We start from the raw sequence: 19,693 nt of genomic DNA, 5'->3' as shown, positions 1-19,693 counted from the left end.
GCGGGCTCGCAGTCTCCGTACAGTGGATCGATGACGTCGTTGTGTTTCTTTCATTCGTAAAGAATATATCCATAAACAATCAATTAATAATAATGGATCGTTTTGTCCTCCTGAAGTGCGGAAGATCATTTCTGATCCCCCTTCGAGTAATAAGACCCCCTCCTGTAGCTCGGTGCTAAATTTTGAAGATCATTTCTCGATGAAGAGTATTGGCTGACAACTCTTTATCAGAATCTACCATTAAATTTGTCTGGCTGTACTTATTCTTCTTCGTACTCGTGAGTCGTGTGCGTTATATTTTGCAGAACGATCTCTGCTGGGTTCGGCAATAAGCATGGTCATTTGATGATCACACATTCCCTTTGAAGCGAAGGATGGTGCTCGATTGTAGAAGGTAGTGCCGGTGAGATCATCCCTCCATGCAAACTATGGCAGCTCAGGTTTGCTGTACCATCGTCTACTGACGATCTCTTTGAAGCTTGCTGCTTGCTCTGCCATCGATCGATCGGTTCTCTTTATTTCTGTTGGATTTTGTGCATTGACATTGCATCTTCGAGTTCATGTACTTATGCCACCTGTTTCCATCATTTTGTTGGTAGTTACTGAATGACGCAGTTCCTTCACACTCCATAAACTAGCATCATCAACCAAGGGATACCAAGCAGTCTCAGTGATAAAGACCTGAGAACAATGTAATAATTTGGAATTAGAGATTTACACTGTAACCGGCTTCATCATCACGGGACAATGGGAAGTGCAATTCACATCTCAGTACCCTGCTGTGAAATCTCTCGCAAAAAAGGTAGCACCATGAATTTCAATGTATCATTTGCTCCAGATGGCCTATGCGATCTTGATGATCCCTCTTCCTTTTGGGAGTATGAAAGATCACCCTTCAACGTGCCTGGATTTGCATCACAGAATGGAATGCAGGATTTCTTGGCACGTTCATGGAGCACAGCAACTGTTGAGGGCTGCACATCCTCATCCCAGTTGATCAACTCACAGAAAGTTGATTGTGCTCCACTCCATGAGCTCGAACAAATTGACCAAATTCCAGCGTCACACAGTTCTCAACTGTCGCCGAGCTTCGCATTGGATAAATGCCATGCTCCATCTGTAAGTTTAGATTGTGAAATCTTGTAATATATCTTTGCTGAGCCTGTGCTCATGTGGATTTAAACCACATGCCAGACCATGGCCGTCTCTTTAGGAACAGTGCATGTCTCATTCAAAAACAATCCTGTTAGCCTGGTCATTACTTGGTATTTGGTGGAATATTCTCAGTTAGATGCTGAGCAGTGGTTGGGGATTTTGCAGGATTTGTCTCCTTTGATTCCTAAAAGAAATCACTCATATTTTGCTTATACTGGGTACAGTCCTGGAAGCTGTCATTCTACTCCAAGAAGGCTTGAGGAGCTAAAGGTAAATTTGCATTGAAGTTGTGTGCTTTGAGATACAATTTGTTATTCAAAAAGAGCAAAGACAAGGGGGAGCGGAAGGGTGGGTGTGTGGAGCAGGGAGGGAACAGATTGGGCCTGTTACTGCTGAAGAAAAGAAAAGCTTCTACTAGCACCCATTGCTGATTGAGGTACCATTGATGCCATGAAATGACCCGTTGGCTGAGATACGCCGACAACTTTCTGAAGATGTGTACATGTACTGTGAGGTCTGCAAAAGAATTCGAGACTGTGGCTAGATGCACATTCTACTACCAGTCATGTATGTTCTTCTATAGCTGATTCCCTAAAGACCCTTCTCCAAATCTTTTTGGAGTTAACTGTAGGTGCCTCAGGATTTTAAGTGGTGACAAATAGTATCCTCAAAAGTACAAAATCATTAAATCATCATCCCCTTCAAGGTAAAGGAAAACTGGAACAAATACTTGCCCATGCTCATTGTAGAATACATCTTTAAATTGTATTTTGAGGTATGTAGCATCCAATTCTATAGCTCATTCCTTAAAGACCCTTCTCCAAATCTTTTTAGAATTAACCATAGGTGCCTTAGGAGGTAAAGTGGTCACAAAGCCCTTTTGAGGTAAGACTACTTTCACCAAAAGTAACTTTGAAAGAAACTTTCCCCTTTTGCATTGTTGAGAGTGACCAATCTATTTGCATTTATAACAAGCATTGAGGAATGTTACAAAAGAACAAGTTTGTGACAAGTGCATGGTGCATCTAGCCCAATATCAAGAAATCAAGAATGGGGATGCTCATGTCCCACGAGAGTCAAACACTACTATCTATACCCAAGGTCGTATGCTTTTTGAAATGAATGCCCTCACCAGAAGAGCAGAAGTGTTGTGAAGGAGTGAACATGAGGAATGAAATAAAGTGGCATGCCTTCAAGGTGGGTCATATTGAGCTGCAAGACAGGAATTGTGTCATTGGATAAGCATGGACAAAGGGATCATGGGCGGATACACATGCTTTACTAACCAATTGATAAACCAAGTTTGTGAAGCTCCACAAAACAACAATAGATCCTCCTCTTATGTGGTCTGCCCTCCTTGATGAAAGCTCAGAGCGTGAGGATGTGGCCAAGAGTAGAATACACTCTTTCCACATGCCTGATGTTATGCATCTTTGCCCATTTGCTCAATGTATGCTCTAGTATGTCGTGCACGTGCACACACACACACACACACACACACATACACCCACCCACCCACCCTCTCTCTCTCTCTCTCCACACCTCCCCGCCCCTCCAAAACACTCTCCTCTTTTTGTAATTAAGTGGCTACCCTGGTAGTAAGCCATTTATTTTATTAGCCTACTGACTTGGGTTGAAATCTCTCTTTTTTCTACACCTATAATAAATAACGGTACAGAATGAAGGAGTTGAACCCAAGATGATTGAGCTACATCTGTTTGGTGATTGCTCACATACGTGTGCACGCGCGCACATATATTTTTCTTAGAACACACACACACACACCACACACACACACACACACTCTCTCTCTATGTGTGTGTTATGAGGATATGTACTTTTGAAATCTCACTTAACATGTGGATTAATTTTTAATCACATGATTAAGTAAATGTTGCACATGTGAGATGCAACTAGGGTTAGAGTAAATTTACGAGCTCGGGACGCGAGGAAATCATGGGATGTCAAAGGCAAAAGTTGCTATAAGTTATGTCTCATAGGTACTTGGTGGTATTTGGTGCCAGTTGTTGGCCTAGGTCATCCATTTGGCCATAAGTGTCAGTTGTTGGTGACACTAGAGAAGTGGTGTTTAATGATACCTAACGTCAATCTGATGGTCAAAGATGGCGCAGAGACACTCGGGAATGGAAGTTGCCAAGCCAATTTAATTATTGGTCAGTCAGATTATTTTTCAGGGCACAAAAATAAATATTAGATTAATTTTCAGTATTTAAAGACTGAAAATTAATATTTAATTATGAAAAGTGTTGGAAAAACCATTTGGGAAGGTTGCCGCTTGTTAAAAATGCCCATGCAAGACTGAAAAACGTCTTTAGAGGCTGGAGAGAGACATTTTTATAAATTCAGCTTGCAAGAGAGAGGGAGAGGAGGTTGCTGGTCTGATTTGCAGCCATTGGAGGACCTTCTAAGGTTGCCATGGGTAGGAGAAGATCAATCAACAGCAGGAGACAGCATCTACAGGCTGTTGAGATAGGGCAGCAGCAGTAAATGATTGAATTTCTTCAGTTCTTTGCATCTACAAGCTGTTGTGGCAGGGCAGCAGTTGCATTTAACTGATTTTCAGTCATTCTTTGCGACAAAACTTTGAATTTTCTCTCTCTACAGCTTTCCCTCTCATCTCCCAGCCATTTCTCAGCCTTGCTCCGAAGATCTCAGCATTTGGACCCTTGGAGGCTAGGAAATTTCAGATTTCTCTGCTGTAAATCCTAATCTGCAACAGAAATTAGGGTTTAGAAGCAGCTTCGGGAATCGTGCCAGAAATTGGAAGCTCCAAGACTTGGATTGAACAGGGCTGAAGCTGTTTTTAGCCTATTCAAGTGGACGGACCAGCAAATAATTGAATTTGGGGCATTTTCCATCTCCATCAAGGCGGGTGAAGGCCAATTGATTGCCCAAATCAAGGGGCAAATTAGATTAAAGACTTACTGGTGGTTTTGAACAGAAAGGAAAGTTGGAATACCGAAAGGGATTGGGAGAATCCCGTTGTAAATCTACTTCTTCTTCAATAAAGCTAAAGAAATATCGAAAGGAGCACTAATTTCGGGGCCAATTGGATGTGCATTGTCCAAGATCAATAGGTAAATTTGTATTTCCAGATTTGCATTAACTGTTTGTTGGTGTAATTAAGTTGTAATCAAGGATTTACCACCCATCCACGGAAGGAAGGTTGGTTACATGGTTCCATTGTTGGGATACCACTCAATCCCTTGATTTGGTGGGCCCGTGGCACCTGATTGCAAGCCAAAGCTTTGTGCTAGTGTTGATTTTTACTCTCAGCTGAGAAATTACAGTAATATGTCTTCATACAGTGAGATGGACTCAAGCAATGATGATGCCTCTCAGTATGAACGTTCACATGGGAATGAAGGAAATGCAATGCTTCACCTTGGACAAGGTTCGGATTATGGACAACAAGCTAAAAATGTTGCTGCTAGGCAAGATGCACGGCCTTCAGGGCATAAGGAGGTTGATGACCAGCAAAGTGAAGAGGAATTTGATGACTAGTTCAAGAAACGGATGAGGACAACAACAAATCTCTTTGTTGAATTGACAAAGGATTCTCAATTTCCCGATTTTTGAATGCTCCAAAGAAGAACAGCAAAGGCAAAAAGAACAAGACATCTTCTACATCTTCGGGACAGCAAGATGCACCGAAGATAATGCCAAACCCTTCATTTGAAGCTCCCAAAGATGCTAATGAAATAAAACAGTTGATATCTATGGGGCAAGGAATGCAAATACAAGGCCATCACGAAAGTGCCACTCCAATGGATTTTGGACAGCCAGGCATGCATGCTATGATGGGGCAGCTAGGATATTTTGGTGGAAGCACGATTTTTCATACTATGGTTGGACAAGGACCGCATACGGGAATGTATGGCACAAATTCCTATGGTATGCAGCAACCAATGCATGGAGTGCAAGGCCCAATGTATTCAGGTATGGTTGGAAATATGCAAAACCCTATGTATGGCAGTATTGGCTTGATGCCTGGGGCTCAAGGAATGAATGTTGGTCATGCAAATGCTCTGTTTGGTGTTGGTCTGTGATGTAAATTCAGCAAATGCACCCTTTTTGCAGTAGCTTGTTTATAACAACTTGACACCCAAAGGGGCAGCAAAAGACTATGATGAGGGTGGAAAAGGAGTGAAGTTTGAGTCCTTCAGCGGTGTACAAGATAGATTGAAAGCTTTGACTTTCATTCAGTAGTTTGATGCAGCCTATTCAGGGGGGGAACTTCACGAAGTCCTCAAAGATTCGAAAGGCAGCCACTTTCTTGAAAGGGAATGCATTACAGTGGTGGTCCACTCTTTTGATGCAAGGTAGAGCACTGTCAACGTGGGTACTATTCAAGCAAATGTTTGCATCAAATTGGTTGACAAGTACCTTTGAGATGGACATCATGACAGCTTGGAATAAGCTGAATGCTAAGGAATGTAAGAATTTGGAGCAATATAATAAGAAGTTTTGGGATGCATTGTTGTCTATTACTTCCTATCACCTTGTACCCCTTCAAGAGCAAGTGGAAAAATATGTTTGTGGATTGCCCAAAGGAATCATGGATTTTTGCATTAAATCCATCGTGTCTAGCATGTCTCAGCTTATAGAGATTGTTGCTACAGCCAATGCTTTGCTGCTTGGGAAGGATTCGGGCTTCATAGAGAGTGGGGAGAAGCCAAATAAAAAGTTGTTTAAGGCTAAGAAAAGAGACAGATCTGAAAATCAGCCTGAAAAGAGGCCAAAACGACAAAGAAAGGGCTCGAAAACATTGGCACGACGTAGGGAATTGATGGCTGAACTTTGCATGTGTTTGCCTAATGATGTATTTTATGAATTCGAGGAAAAGGAAGCTAAAGTCACTCTAAAGGGATTTTCTAAATAGTGCAATCTTGGTTACCAGCAGGTACCTTCTGCAACCATGAACCCTAATCTAGAAGAAAAGAAATCCCTCTTGAAGCAAATCAAACCGCTTGAGTTTATGGGAAAAGGATCCAATGTTGAGATTGATGCTGAACTCTGGATAAAAACCCTTGAAGATTATTTTGATGCAACAAGAACAAGTGTAGCTAACAAGGCTATGATTGCCAAGCTTAAGCTGATAGGTGAGACATGCTTATGGTGGAAACAGTGATGTCGAGACAACACTACCACCAAAACCCTTATAAGCTAGGAAGATATAAAGAATGTCGTAAGACAGAGATACTTGCTGCCTTCCTATCATTCTATCAAGATAAATGAGTTCTTCTTCTTGTGCCAGCTAGGATTAAGTCTAGAGGCCTATTATTCTCAGTTCGTGACACTTCAAAAATATGCGCCACCAATGAATACTACCCAATAGGTGGCTAAATTCTACCATGGATTGAATCAACCATTGGACACTTGTCTAAAGTCCCTAAGGCTGATTGACTTGCAAGATGCTCTCATACAAGCCAAAGCTTCATTTGGGCCTAATGGAGATCAACTTCTTAAAGAGAGCTACTATGATGACTCAAAAGACCAAGAAAAGAGATGCCACAAGTGTGGTGAGATAGGGTATATCCAAAAGAGATGTCCCAATCGCCGATGCTTCCTATTGCAATGAGCTAGGGTATATCCAAGTTGACTACCCTGAGTTGGATGAAGACAAGGAGGAACTAGCAATGAAGCAAAGCCGTACAAGTTCAACATTTGGTGTATTGCAAGAATCAAATAGTGATAAAGGCCTAGAGCCCCTTGTAATCTTTGAAGGTGTCAGATGATTAGAAATCCTAGAAAGCTCTTCATGAGATGTAATAAGCCCTATACTTGTTATGATCCCCTACTATTGCACTAACAGTTGAGTTATAATACATTGCAATAACTTTTATCCTTGATTTCATTGAGTTATCTTGAAGTTTGAGTGCTTGTGTGCAATACGAGCAGCACAGTGGGAGCGTGGTGGGTCCAAACCCATAGGTCCTAGATGCAATAAGAACTTATCTTAGAGAACGATAAACTCTAAGTTCCTTTCGAGATGAGTATATCTTGATTCCTGTAAAAGGTAGAGGATGTAAGATTCCATGTACCCCCCAGGTCAAAGGGGGCTAGGGGGTGGCATTTATTAAAACTAAGTTTTTCAAAACCTTACATTACCTGTGGTTGTTGTCCACCCATTGTCATGCTGCAAAGTCACTATGTGCGCCACCAACGACTATAGCACCACCCCCTCCATTCCATCGTAAACATCACCCCCACTAGCAATGCAAATCAATCCACTTCCCAGCCATGTGTCCACACATCCTGCAGCTCGTTTTGATAATGAGAAAGGAGTTGTTAACAAAAGAGGGGGGGTTACCCTCTAAGGTTCTATCTACACACACACACACACACACACACACAGGGGGGGGAAGGAGAGATTGAGAGAGATAGAGGGAGAAGTAGGTATTGAGAGAGAGAGGAAAAGAGAAATCGAGGAAGTGCGGAACTACTACCGAGTGGACAATGAGCCATTGACTTTGAACCTTATCAAAGCTGAAGGTGGTAAGTTGAGACTCATAAGCATATGGAAAGAAGCACGATCTCAAACCTTGAAGCTTGAAGATAAGCACAAGCATTGTCGAGATTCGAGAAAGAGCACAAGGAGTTTTGGATGCATGATGGCTCCCAAGAGGAACACCTCGAATACAAAGCACTCGATTGCGACTACGATGTCCATTCCACCCTTGTCTCAAGCCCTCCAAGTGCCTTTGCACAAAGTTGAAGTAAATGATGATACAAGTAAATTAATATCATGGCTTAGAAATGGGCTCATTTGTGAAGTTTGATTGTATATCTAAATTGTGAAAAGAAATTGTACTATGCATAGGCGTTAGGGAAATCAAACATGAACTTGTAATACTAAGATAAATTGTCTGTCTATTGCTAAAAGGTGAAGTAAAGGCCTTTTGATTGCCTTATTACTAGGTACTATTTGTTTGGGAAAGAATTTTCTTAATAGTCTTGAAAGGGGAAACCTAATAATGTTTCTGAAAGAGAGATATGTCTATTCAAGTCCCTTCCTTGGGAGGATTAGACATAAAACCGGACTTCTCAATCATTAAGTTATGCTTTGAATCATGGCATGAAAATTCAAGGGATCTAGTGAACCCTAGATTAAATTAGATGTAAAGGTAAGATGACTCATAACATCATAAGAAATAGACCGTGCATGGTTAAGGTTACACATTCTAAGGGGAAATAATTGTGTGATATGAAGAGGCTTGAAATGCATTATCTTGACTTGCAACTTAAGTATAAATCAGGATTGTTATCTATATTATTCCTTAAGTAGTTACACTCTTTGGAGAATCGTATTGGCAAGTTATTGACCCTTGTGGGATATCCAAGGGCGTTGTTTTGAGTTGCATTTCATCTTGAAGAGATGTTATTCTTGTTATGGAAAAGGATTGCTTTTATTAGCTTAAAGGTAGGTCATTTGCCTTGTTTTTGTTTGAATTTTTGTGAATCTCCTAAAGGGGAGAGCTACATTCGTTCCGAGGGTATGTCAGAGTATAGGTGGATCACCTCCATGATTGCACCACGGAAAAAAGATGCCAAGAAGGGAAAGAGATGCAGATGGGCATTGGTTGATACATTGGCCGAAGGTCGAGTGGTGTAAAGGCTACCACAGAACATTGGTTGGCTCCTATGGTAGCTTGCAGGTCAAGGAGGCTTTGGACACCCCATGCTACCTAGGTCGGAGTTGAAAAACCTTCGTGGCCTAATGTCTGCGGATGTTGGAAGACCCTAATCTAGATAAAGGGTGGATTATGGATTATGTCCATGGGACTTGGACAGGAGTATCCAGGTGTTTGGATATGGGTCTCGGTGTAAGGGATGGAAGGCTAAATTAGCATTGTACCTTGAAGAAAGTGTAGATAAATACATTATTGTAATTGTTTTCTAAAGGCCATTTGATCTTGTCCTTTTGTTTGTACCTAAATTACATGAATGAACCTGGTGCTAATAGGCTAATTAAGGAAGCTTACATGTCAAACATAAATGTGTTAGATTAATTAAATAACTAAAACACACCATTGAGGGAAGTGGGAGGCTGGAACCCCCAATGGGTCTATCCCATGGTTGGGACGTCTCAGTGAGTCAAGAGTTTTCTTTAAATGCAATAGAATTAGGATAATTTAGAAAAGGGCTAAACGATGAGTGTCCTAGACAATATTATAGAGAGTCTAACTCCATGTCATTTCAGGGGACTAGGGTGAGACTTTGCCTTAGGGATAGAGGGGTCAACGTGCTAGCTCCCCCTCGTTTCTCACTCTTTTTAAACCAAGTGCAACATGGGTTTGCTTCAGTTCGAGTGTTTTTGTGCAAAGCATGATGCATGAAGATCGACATTGGGAGAATTTTAGGTGACCTTAACTCTTTTAAGAATTGGATTTAGGTCAATCCTTGTGGCCAGAAGCATTCCCTTGTGGGGTAGACTCCAAGGAATATGGACAACAAACTCCGTGATATTCCAAGGAGTTGTGGATGGTGTCGCTTAGAAATATCTATTGATGGACTATTGAATGAGTGGAGTAAACAACTTTGCATGTGTTTGCCTAATGATGTGCTTTACGAATTCGAGGAAGAAGGAAGCTAAAGACACTCTAAAGGGATTTTCTAAGTATTGTGATCTTGGTTGTCAATAGGTGCCTCCTGCAACCATGAATGTTGATCTAGAAGAAAAGAAATCTCTCTTGAAGCAAATCAAGCTGCCTAAGTTCACGAGAAAAGGATCCAATGTTGAGACTGATATTGAAGTCTAGATTAAAACCCTTGAAGATTATTTTGATACGACAGGAACAAGTGTAGCTAACAAGGCTATGATTGTGAAGCTTAAGCTAATAGGTGAGGTATGCTTATGTTGGGAGCAGTGGTGTTGAGACAACACTACCACCAAAACCCTTCTAAGCTAGAAAGATATCAAGCAGGCCGTAAGACAAAGATACTTATTGCCTTCTTATCATTCTATCAAGATGAACAAGTTTTTTTCCTTGTATTAGCTAGGACTAAGCTTGATGGCCTATTATTCTCTGTTTGTGACACTTCAAAAATGTGCGCCACCAATGAATACTCCCCAACAAGTGGCCAAATTGTGCCATGGACCAAATCAACCATTGGACACTCATCTAGAGTCCAAAGGTCGATTGACTTGCAAGACGCTCTCATACCGGCCAAAGCTTTGTTGATCGGGCCTAGTGGAGATCTACTTCTTGAAAGTAGTTCTCTTAGAGAGCGGCAACGAAGACTAGGATGACTCAAAAGGCCAAGAAAGTGGGTGAGATAGGGCACATATGAAAGAGATGTCCCAATCGTTGATGCTTCTATTGTAATGAGCTAGGGTATATTTAAGTTAATTGCCCTGAGTTGGATCAAGAAGAGGAGGAACGAGCAATGGAACGAAGCTATATAAGTTCAACATTCAGTGTATTCCAAGATTTTGATAGTGATGAATGCCTAGAGCCCTATCTTTGAAGGTGAGTAGAAGTTCTAGAAATCTCTTCATGAGATATAATAAGTCCAATACTTGTAATGGTCCCCTACTATTGCAATAACAATTGAGTTATAATACATCGCAATAACTTTTATCCTCGATTGCTTTGAGTTATCTTGAAGTTTGAGCACTTGTACGCGATCGGAGTAGCGCAGTGGAAGTGTGGCGGTCCTAACCCATAGGTCCCAGATGGAATAATAACTTATCTTAGAGAATGATAAACACTAAGTTCCTTTCGAGATGAGGACATTTCGATTTCTCTAAGGGGTAGAGGATACGACATTCCGTGTTGTCCCAAACCCCCCAGCAAAAAAAAAACTGTGTGCAAATGGGGTCTGTTAACCCTTGGAACGAACAAGGCACAAAGAAGGCTTAAGAAGGAGCGAAGACAACGCGATAGAAAAAGAAGACCAAGAAGCATAGGAAAAATTTTAAAATCAAGAACAAGGCACACAAGAGATAAAGCGCATTTTAGTCCTTTGTAAAAGTGCACAAGGCCTCCTCTTGTGCAAGTTGTAAATGAAAGGCGCATGTAAAGGTTGGAAAAGAGGACCAAGGCCGGACAATCGGTCATGGAAATGGATTGGGCACCTAAGGGAGAAGGACATGTATAAAAGCCAAAAAGTTAATGGATAAGCTCATTCTTGGTGTGTGCGCAAACTAGCTCTCTTCTTGTTCTTGTTCTTGCTTCCTGCTTATGCATGAGAGAGGGAGTGTGAGAGAGGGGGAGTGTGTGTGAGATCGAGGGATGGTGGAGAAGCTCTTCTCCTCTTCTCATCTTCTCCTTCTTCTCCTCTTTTCTTGCACACGCAACTATGGATGTTGGATCTTGGAGCATAGAGATGGAGCTAGCTTGAGCTAGCCCCTTGAATCATGGAGCAATCGAAGGATTCAAGGAAGAGGACTGCAACGATCGGATTTAATGGTAAGCTCACTATATCCTTGTGTGAGAGCGTGCATGGCTATGTGAGAAGTAGCTATTGCCACTCACTTAAAACGCTTGACTTGATAAGCGGTCTGTAGGGTCTCAACGGTTGCTAGTGATAATGATGACATTTTGGTTCCGTTGTCGGGACAAACAGATTCAAGCTTGAGTGCTTGTGCGCTCCAAATCGAGCAATAGAGTAAGAGTTCGTCTCCAAAACAGCACTTGGTGTAGGTAGGAAGTGAGAGAGTCAGAAGGTATTCGATCTCCTTTGCTGAATAGTTTAGGTTTTGGAAGATTTAGGAACGTTAGTTAGATCAGTGATATGGCATTTTTTATTAGTAGGATGCATTAAGGTTGAGGAAATAAGAAAAAAGAAAGAAAATATAAGTTTCAGTAACAACTAGGAAGTAGGGAAAGAAAAGAAAAGAAATTTTGAATACCTTAGAAGGAAAACAAAGAGTAACGGAAGAAAGAGAGATCATTAAAAGAAGAGAAAGGGGGGAAGAGCTCGTTTTAGTATGTGAGAGATTGAGAGAGAGAGAGCAGCATGTCAAGAGAGCAACAATAGAAATCTGTCGTATCATCACTGTTGGTGATTCCAGATATGCTCAAAACCCTCCTTGCTGATTGAAGAATAAAGACAGGATCATCACTGGTGCACTTGTGATTTATTAAGTCATTCGTCATCGCTTTTTGTCGTTCTATATGTTTTCCCACTGCTTGGATGATGCCCTAGGCCTTGGACAGTTGAGCCCTAACTGGCCCCTCGAACGCTCGAATAACTTTTGTCCTCTCGGACAACTCTTGCCTCAAGACTGGTCCCACTTGGATGGCCGAGTCAATCCACTCGGACACCTAAAAGTCCCCTCGGATAGCTCTCACTCGGATGGCCTTGGATGGCCAAATTGTCCACTCGGATGCACCCTCTTGGACTCGAACGGGCACCCCTGTCCGAGTCAGACCCTACCACTTGAACAGTCCAAATTGTACCACTCGGACAGCTGAGTCCGGGACTCAGATGGACAAAAACTTGCAACTTGGACATCTGAATTTGCAGACAACCTAAACCAAAACACATTTTTAGGGACCGTATAGACCCCCCAAACATACCAAAGGTTGTGAGCTAATTACTGGGTGACCCTAGTTGGATGCAGACATGTAAGTGTGACCATAGAGCTGACCAACATCGGAATTTACCCTGACAAGCCCAAGAATTCACCAAATCAGTCGGTCACTTATAGTTTACTTCCCAATAGAGACACTATTTGACTACTTGGGCGGACCACCCATCAGGAACCTATAGAGGATCAAAATTGACTGCCAAGTGTGATCACTGTCAAGATTGTGGGAGAGAAGGAAGGAGTCTCACTTGAAGCTTTCTTGCTTGCACAATGGGGGAATACACACAAGGGTGGAGGCTGAAAACAGTTTTCCTCTTCTTAGTTGTGTAAGCCAAAAGAACTCTCTTACAAAGAAATAGAAGAACCCTATATATGGGTCTCAAACCAAACTCAACTAACTAAGGTGGCATACTAACTGAGCCACGAACTAGAGTAGATAAGGATAGCTATCATGTAGCTATTATTCATGGGCGGTGTACCAACCGCGTCTGCAACTGACAAGTCGGTGACATAAATACACAACGGTCACCCTAGCGTATCACGAGTGGAGCTCGATATCTCAACACTCCCCCTCGAGCTCAATCCCAATTCCTGCACACCAAGCAGGTCTCTAAACTTGCGCAGCTTCTCTGCGCCCAACGCCTTCGTGAATATGTCAGCTACTTGATCCTCTGTGCTGACATAAACTAGATCAATAAGACCTAGTAAAACCCTCTCTCGCACATAGTGATAATGCACCTCAACGTGCTTTGTTCTAGCATGATAGACTGGGTTATTTGCCAAGTGTATACTACTCATGTTGTCACAATAAATGACAACTGGCCTATCTGTAGACTGATGCATATCATAAAGTAGCTTATGCAACCAAGCTACCTCACATGCAGCCATTGCTGCACCCTGTCAGAGATCATAGCCTGTTTTCAGGCAGGCAGCAGCAGGCAACAGCTGCACAGTCCAGCTGCACAGTCGGACTGTGCAGTCGGACTGCCACGTGGCAGTCCGACTGCCTGCAGCTGATTTTTATCAGGCTGCGCCCTATTTTGGCGCCCCATCCTAGGCAGATTTTTGCCTATTTATTGCTGACGTTTTCAGCAGTCTGGCATTCATTCTCTGTCGCAGATTACAGACCGGTGCCGTGCAGATCTCTGTCTCTGTTCGCAGATTTCTGACAGCAGACAGTGCAGACTGCAGCAGACTTCGAGGTGGACAGCAGGTCGCATCGTCGAGGTGGAGACACGCAGTCCAGCGCACTGCGCCCGTGTATATCTTTGTATTCAGCATTCTTTATACAGCAGATCTTCAGTGTACACTGTCTCTTTCTCTCCCTTCTCTCTCTGCGTTCTCTCTCTCTCAGTCCTACGCTTCCGCACCGCTGCACTCTGACATGGTATCAGAGCAGTGTATGAGGGCTGACTGAGCGCAGAATCAACCTGAAGAGGAGTTTCCATCGCGACACAAATTTGCGTTTTTTGCGTTTAAGGGCAGACAGGAGGGCTGCGCCTTGGAACAAGGCTGAAACGAGTGTGGGCGCACAGGAAAGGAGTACAGGTGGTGGATTTGCTGCTGTTTACTGCTGTTTGTCGCGGAGAAAGTTTGAGTTTTCAACCTAAAAGTGCAGGTTTTGCTTTTTCATCGCCTCCGGCGGGTGAAGAAGTTTCGGGACGCTGAAGAGCCTTAGCAGGCTGAGTCTACTCAGTCAGAGGGGGCTGCTTTTGCGTTTGAGAAGGCATTGCAGGTGAAGATGTCTACAGAGATGGACCTGGAGTTCCAGGCGATTATGGACCGGAAGGTGCCTGTCCTACCGGCTCTTCCTACAGATCAGAAGCTCGACGGCGACAACTACCGCATTTGGCGCGTTATGATGTTGGCCATTCTAGAGTCCTATGATTTGGCGGAGTTGGTACAGGAAGATATTGACCGGCCCTCGGTAAGAGATGAGTCCAAACTCTCTTCCGATGCTCGTGCGGAGTTGGCCAGGGCCCAGTCTCATTGGGACAAACTGAATGCCCGGATTCGATCCTTTCTCTTTCTATCATGCACTACAGCCGTGATCGCTCACATCGAGCACTTGACGGTGGCTCGTGAGATATGGCTGGAGCTTGATCAAATGTACAATCGGATGACCCTAATGAAGAGGGTTTCTTTGGAGGTACAGATGCGGACCTTGTCCGTCAATAAGTCTTCTTCGCTAAGGGAACACATTAATAAGCTAAGGCAGCTACAGATGCAGGTTCAGAATGCGGGGAAGCCGATCTCCTCCGAAGACATGGCGATTACACTATTGTCCCAGTTGCCGCCACGATTCGGTACATTTTACTCTGCCCTTATTGCTTCAGGGCGAGAGTCTACTCTTCGGTGGGAGGAGTTGGTTCCTATGGTCTTGGACCAAGAGGAACAGTTAAAGGGACAGAATGCTTCCAAGACGGAGGCGTTGACAGGTCAAGCCTCTCAGAAGAAGGGGAAGGACCAAAAGAAGAAGAAGGGGGATAACAAGTCCAAGAAGGACAAGGAGAAGGACAAGGACAAAGACTCCACATGCCATATTTGTGGAAAGACTGGCCATTGGAAGAAGGATTGCCCTGACAAAGACTCGAAGGACACCAAGAAGAAGGACACCAAGGATTCTGGAGCGGTGGCTGCACCCTCATCAGCTGCATTTCTACATTTAGTTGTCATTGAGGACGCTTCACCGAATGCTTCTGATGCTGCGATGGCGGCTTCCCAATCTCGAGAGTGGATTATTGATAGTGGTGCCTCACGGCACATGACTCCTTCATCGGATGGTGTTGCCCAGCTGCGACCTTCGCGTGGGCAGGTTCTCATTGGAGACAGCTCTTCAGTTTCTATTGCAGGTCGGGGTAAGATGCAGCTTATTCCGGATGGACGAGGTGGCACCCATACCTCAGAGGTTTTGCATGTATCAGGATTGGGGTACCATCTCCTTTCAGTCCATAAGATTTGCTCCCTTGGTCTTCTGGTGGAGTTTGACAGTTCTACAGTGCGAGTCCTTGATCGTGAATCGAGGAAGGTTCTATCATCGGGATATGAGGAGAACGGCATTTACAAACTGAAGTCTTCCACTGCCCTCTCTACTCTTCTTCTTACCTCACAGTCACAGTCTGAATTATGGCATGCTAGGTTTGGTCACCTGAACTATGACTATCTTCGGAAGGCGTCACGGGGACAGCTTGTTCGAGGGTTGCCGGATATAGTGGTGAGCCAGCAGCCATGTGTCTCCTGCATAAAGGGGAAGCAGCATAGGGATGCCATTCCCCACACCGCTTCGCGGCGGTCTACTTCACCGATGGAGTTAGTATCTACGGATCTATGTGGCCCTATGAGGAATGAGTCCCTGCGTGGGAGCTCGTACTTCATGCTGATCGTGGATGACTATAGCAGGATGACATGGGCCTACTTTTTGGCACTAAAATCAGAAGCTTTCTCGCACTTCAAGGATTGGCTTCTCTTTGAGGAGAACCGATCAGGCCGGAAGTTGAAGACCTTGCGATCCGACAAGGGAGGTGAATTTGTCTCTAATGAATTTGCTCGGTTTTGTGCAAATAGAGGAATTCACCAGGAGTTTGCCAATACGAATACTCCACAAGAAAATGGTATTCTCGAACGGAAGAACCGCAGTGTGATCGAGATGGCGCGCACCATGATGGAGCACCGACAGACCCCCCAGGTTCTGTGGGCCGAGGCTGTGGCTACTGCAGTCCACATCCTTAACCGATCTCCTACTTCGGCCGTGGAAGGGATGACTCCATTTGAGGCGTATTTTGGAACGAAGCCAGATGTTTCTTACTTTCGGGTCTTTGCGTGTGATGCCTATGTTGACATTTCCAAAGCTCACCGTGACAAATTCGAAGCGGCTTCCCGCAAACAGGTATTTGTTGGCTACAGCTCCCAGTCCCAAGGCTACCGACTCTATGATCTCGTTAAGCGGGATGTATATACTAGCCGTGATGTGCGGTTTGTGGAGGTTCCGGCTTCTTCAACGGGTGAGGAGCATCCCGTTCTTGGAGATCCAGGGGAGAGTTTGGCTCCTTCTACAGTTCCACTGGAGCCTGTGCCGTTTGATTATGATTCTGTTTCTGACACAGAGTCTACTGTTCCACCGGATCCTTCTGAGGAGTTACCACTGGTGGACATTCCAGAGTCTTCTACTGATGGAGAACGACGAGGGGAGGTTCGGCCTCCTCCTCGCTGGGCCCGTGACACACTCCGTGATTCAGGGATCGAGGGGGTTCCTTAGGAGTGGGGACCGCAGGATGGTCCGCGGCGGTCACGGAGGCACCAGGCGCATTCTTCGGGCTTGTGTGCTCCAATTATTGTTTGATGTCCCGAGTTATGCAGGATCGAGAGCCCACCTCCGTGAAGGAGGCTTTACAGTCCGCCCCATGGAAGAAAGCTATGGAAGCTGAGTTGGAGGCTATTGAGAGGAATGGCACTTGGTCACTTGTGCCACGCCCCCCGAAGAAGAAGGTGATTGGAGTCAAGTGGGTCTTCAAGACCAAATATCTCAGTGATGGTACTTTGGATAAGCACAAGGCTCGCCTTGTTGCTAAGGGTTTTGCCCAGCGCCCAGGGATTGACTGTCATGACACCTTTGCCCCTACAGCTCGTATGGCAACCATTAGAGCTGTTCTTGCTTTGGCTGGCCATAGGAGATGGCCTGTTTATCAGCTGGATGTGAAGTCGGCCTTCCTGAATGGTGATTTGAAGGAGGAGATCTACGTTGAGCAGCCTCCTGGCTTTGGTTCTTCCGATGGGAAAGTCTACAGGTTGAAGAAGGCCCTGTATGGTCTCAAGCAGGCCCCGCGAGCTTGGAACGAGAAGATTGATTCGTTCCTCCAATCTCAGTTGGGATATCGGCGGTCCAAGGCCGATCCGCAGCTGTATGTTCACACTTCCGAGGATGGTTGTATGCTGTTTGTATTATATGTTGATGATTTGATTGTCACAGGTGATGATGCACAGCAGGTCGAGGAGACAAAGTCAGCTTTACATCGGACGTTCGAGATGACGGATTTGGGGCTACTCCATTTCTTTTTAGGACATGAGATTTTTCAGTCTCAGAGGGGGATCTTTCTCTCCCAACAGAGATATGTTCAGGAGCTCTTGGTGTCTTTTGAGATGGAAGATTGTCGGGCCCTCTCTACTCCTATGGATCCGAACTGGAAGGCCACTTCCCACTCAGCTTCTCCTTTGGCGGATGCTTCCCGCTATCGACAGTTGATAGGGTCTTTGATTTGGCTTCTCAACACCAGGGTTGATCTATGTTTTGCTGTTGGGCTCTTGGCAGGGTTCATGAGTGAACCTAAGACGGTGCATTGGCAGGCTGCTCAGAGGATACTTCGGTATCTGAGGGGGACGTTTGATTTGGGGATTCATTACCCCGCAGGGACAGATGGGTCAGATCTTGTACTTGCAGGTTGGAGCGACTCGGATTGGGCCGGTGACGTGGACCACAGGCGGTCTACAACAGGTTACTGCTTTACTTTGGGTGCAGGTGTTATTTCTTGGAGTAGCAAGAAGCAGCCCACGGTAGCCCTTTCGTCTACTGAGGCGGAGTATCGGGCCGCGTCTTCCACCACATGCGAGGTTGTGTGGCTTCGGAGACTGTTGGAGGAGCTTGGGTGCCCCCAGACTCGTCCTACATTGCTGCGATGTGACAATGAGAGTTGCATTGCCTTGGCGAGGAATCCTGTTTTTCATGCCCGGACGAAGCACATTGAGATCCGGTACCACTTCATCCGAGAAAAGCTTTTGGATGAGACCATCACTGTGGAGTATTGCAAGACGGAGGATAATCTTGCGGACTTGTTTACGAAGGCGCTTCCTCAGGCTCTACTTCGGCAACATTCCAGATCCCTCAGGCTTCTGCCCTGTCCAGGCTCTGAGAGGGGGTGTCAGAGATCATAGCCTGTTTTCAGGCAGGCAGCAGCAGGCAACAGCTGCACAGTCCAGCTGCACAGTCGGACTGTGCAGTCGGACTGCCACGTGGCAGTCCGACTGCCTGCAGCTGATTTTTATCAGGCTGCGCCCTATTTTGGCGCCCCATCCTAGGCAGATTTTTGCCTATTTATTGCTGACGTTTTCAGCAGTCTGGCATTCATTCTCTGTCGCAGATTACAGACCGGTGCCGTGCAGATCTTTGTCTCTGTTCGCAGATTTCTGACAGCAGACAGTGCAGACTGCAGCAGACTTCGAGGTGGACAGCAGGTCGCATCGTCGAGGTGGAGACACGCAGTCCAGCGCACTGCGCCCGTGTATATCTTTGTATTCAGCATTCTTTATACAGCAGATCTTCAGTGTACACTGTCTCTTTCTCTCCCTTCTCTCTCTGCGTTCTCTCTCTCTCAGTCCTACGCTTCCGCACCGCTGCACTCTGACACACCCCTATACTTAGCCTCTGTGCTGGACAAGGCAACTATAGGCTGTTTCTTGCTGCTCCAAGTGACTGCAGCACTCCCAAAAGAGAACACATATCCACTGGTAGATCGTCTATCAGAAATGCTACCAGCCCAATCAGCATCAGTGTACCCATGTAGCTGTATCTGAACCCCAGTCTCATAAAATAGTCCACACTGCAATGTGGACTTCACATACCTGAGTATGCGTCTAGCCGCATCCAAATGCGATTTCCTTGGAGCCTGCATAAACTGACTTACCAATCCAACATCATAGCTCAAATCTGGCCTGGTAATAGTCATATAAATCAAGCTTCCTACTATGCGTCTGTACATAGTAGGGTCTTCCAGAAGCTCACCTGCATCTGCGCTCAGCTTCACATTCTGCTCCAAAGGAACTGAAATAGGCTTATAGCCTGTCATCCCATATTTGGACAGCATGTCCAATCCATACTGCCTCTGCAAGAGCTGTATCCCACTTGGTGATCTAATCACCTCAATGCCCAAGAAATAACGCAGCTCTTCCAAATTCTTCATCTCAAACTTCTGCTTCAATAGCATTTTC

General features: G+C 44.7%; 1 protein-coding gene across 16 annotated transcripts in view; it reads left to right on the top strand.

Moving 5' to 3' along the window:
- The window catches only part of LOC148031731 (uncharacterized), a 60,873-nt gene that overhangs the window by 179 nt on the left and 41,001 nt on the right, over positions 1 to 19,693 (top strand). For 8 of the 16 annotated variants that reach the window (XM_087685325.1, XM_087685333.1, XM_087685336.1 and 5 more), the window contains exons 1-3: positions 5 to 440; positions 600 to 1,119; positions 1,321 to 1,425. In XM_087685325.1, the coding sequence (XP_087541451.1) occupies positions 748 to 1,119; positions 1,321 to 1,425 (477 nt within the window). In that variant the 5' untranslated portion in view covers positions 5 to 440; positions 600 to 747. Of the gene's footprint in view, positions 1 to 4; positions 1,120 to 1,320; positions 1,426 to 19,693 lie in introns of those variants that run through there. The other 8 variants (XM_087685331.1, XM_087685328.1, XM_087685330.1 and 5 more) reach the window with 8 other exon arrangements.

Source organism: Lygodium microphyllum, chromosome 9 (genome assembly GCF_053477565.2).
Source record: "Lygodium microphyllum isolate KBCC chromosome 9, Lygodium_microphyllum_v1.1.10, whole genome shotgun sequence".
Lineage (NCBI taxonomy): Eukaryota > Viridiplantae > Streptophyta > Polypodiopsida > Schizaeales > Lygodiaceae > Lygodium > Lygodium microphyllum.
This window is presented reverse-complemented; position numbering and strand designations above follow the sequence as displayed.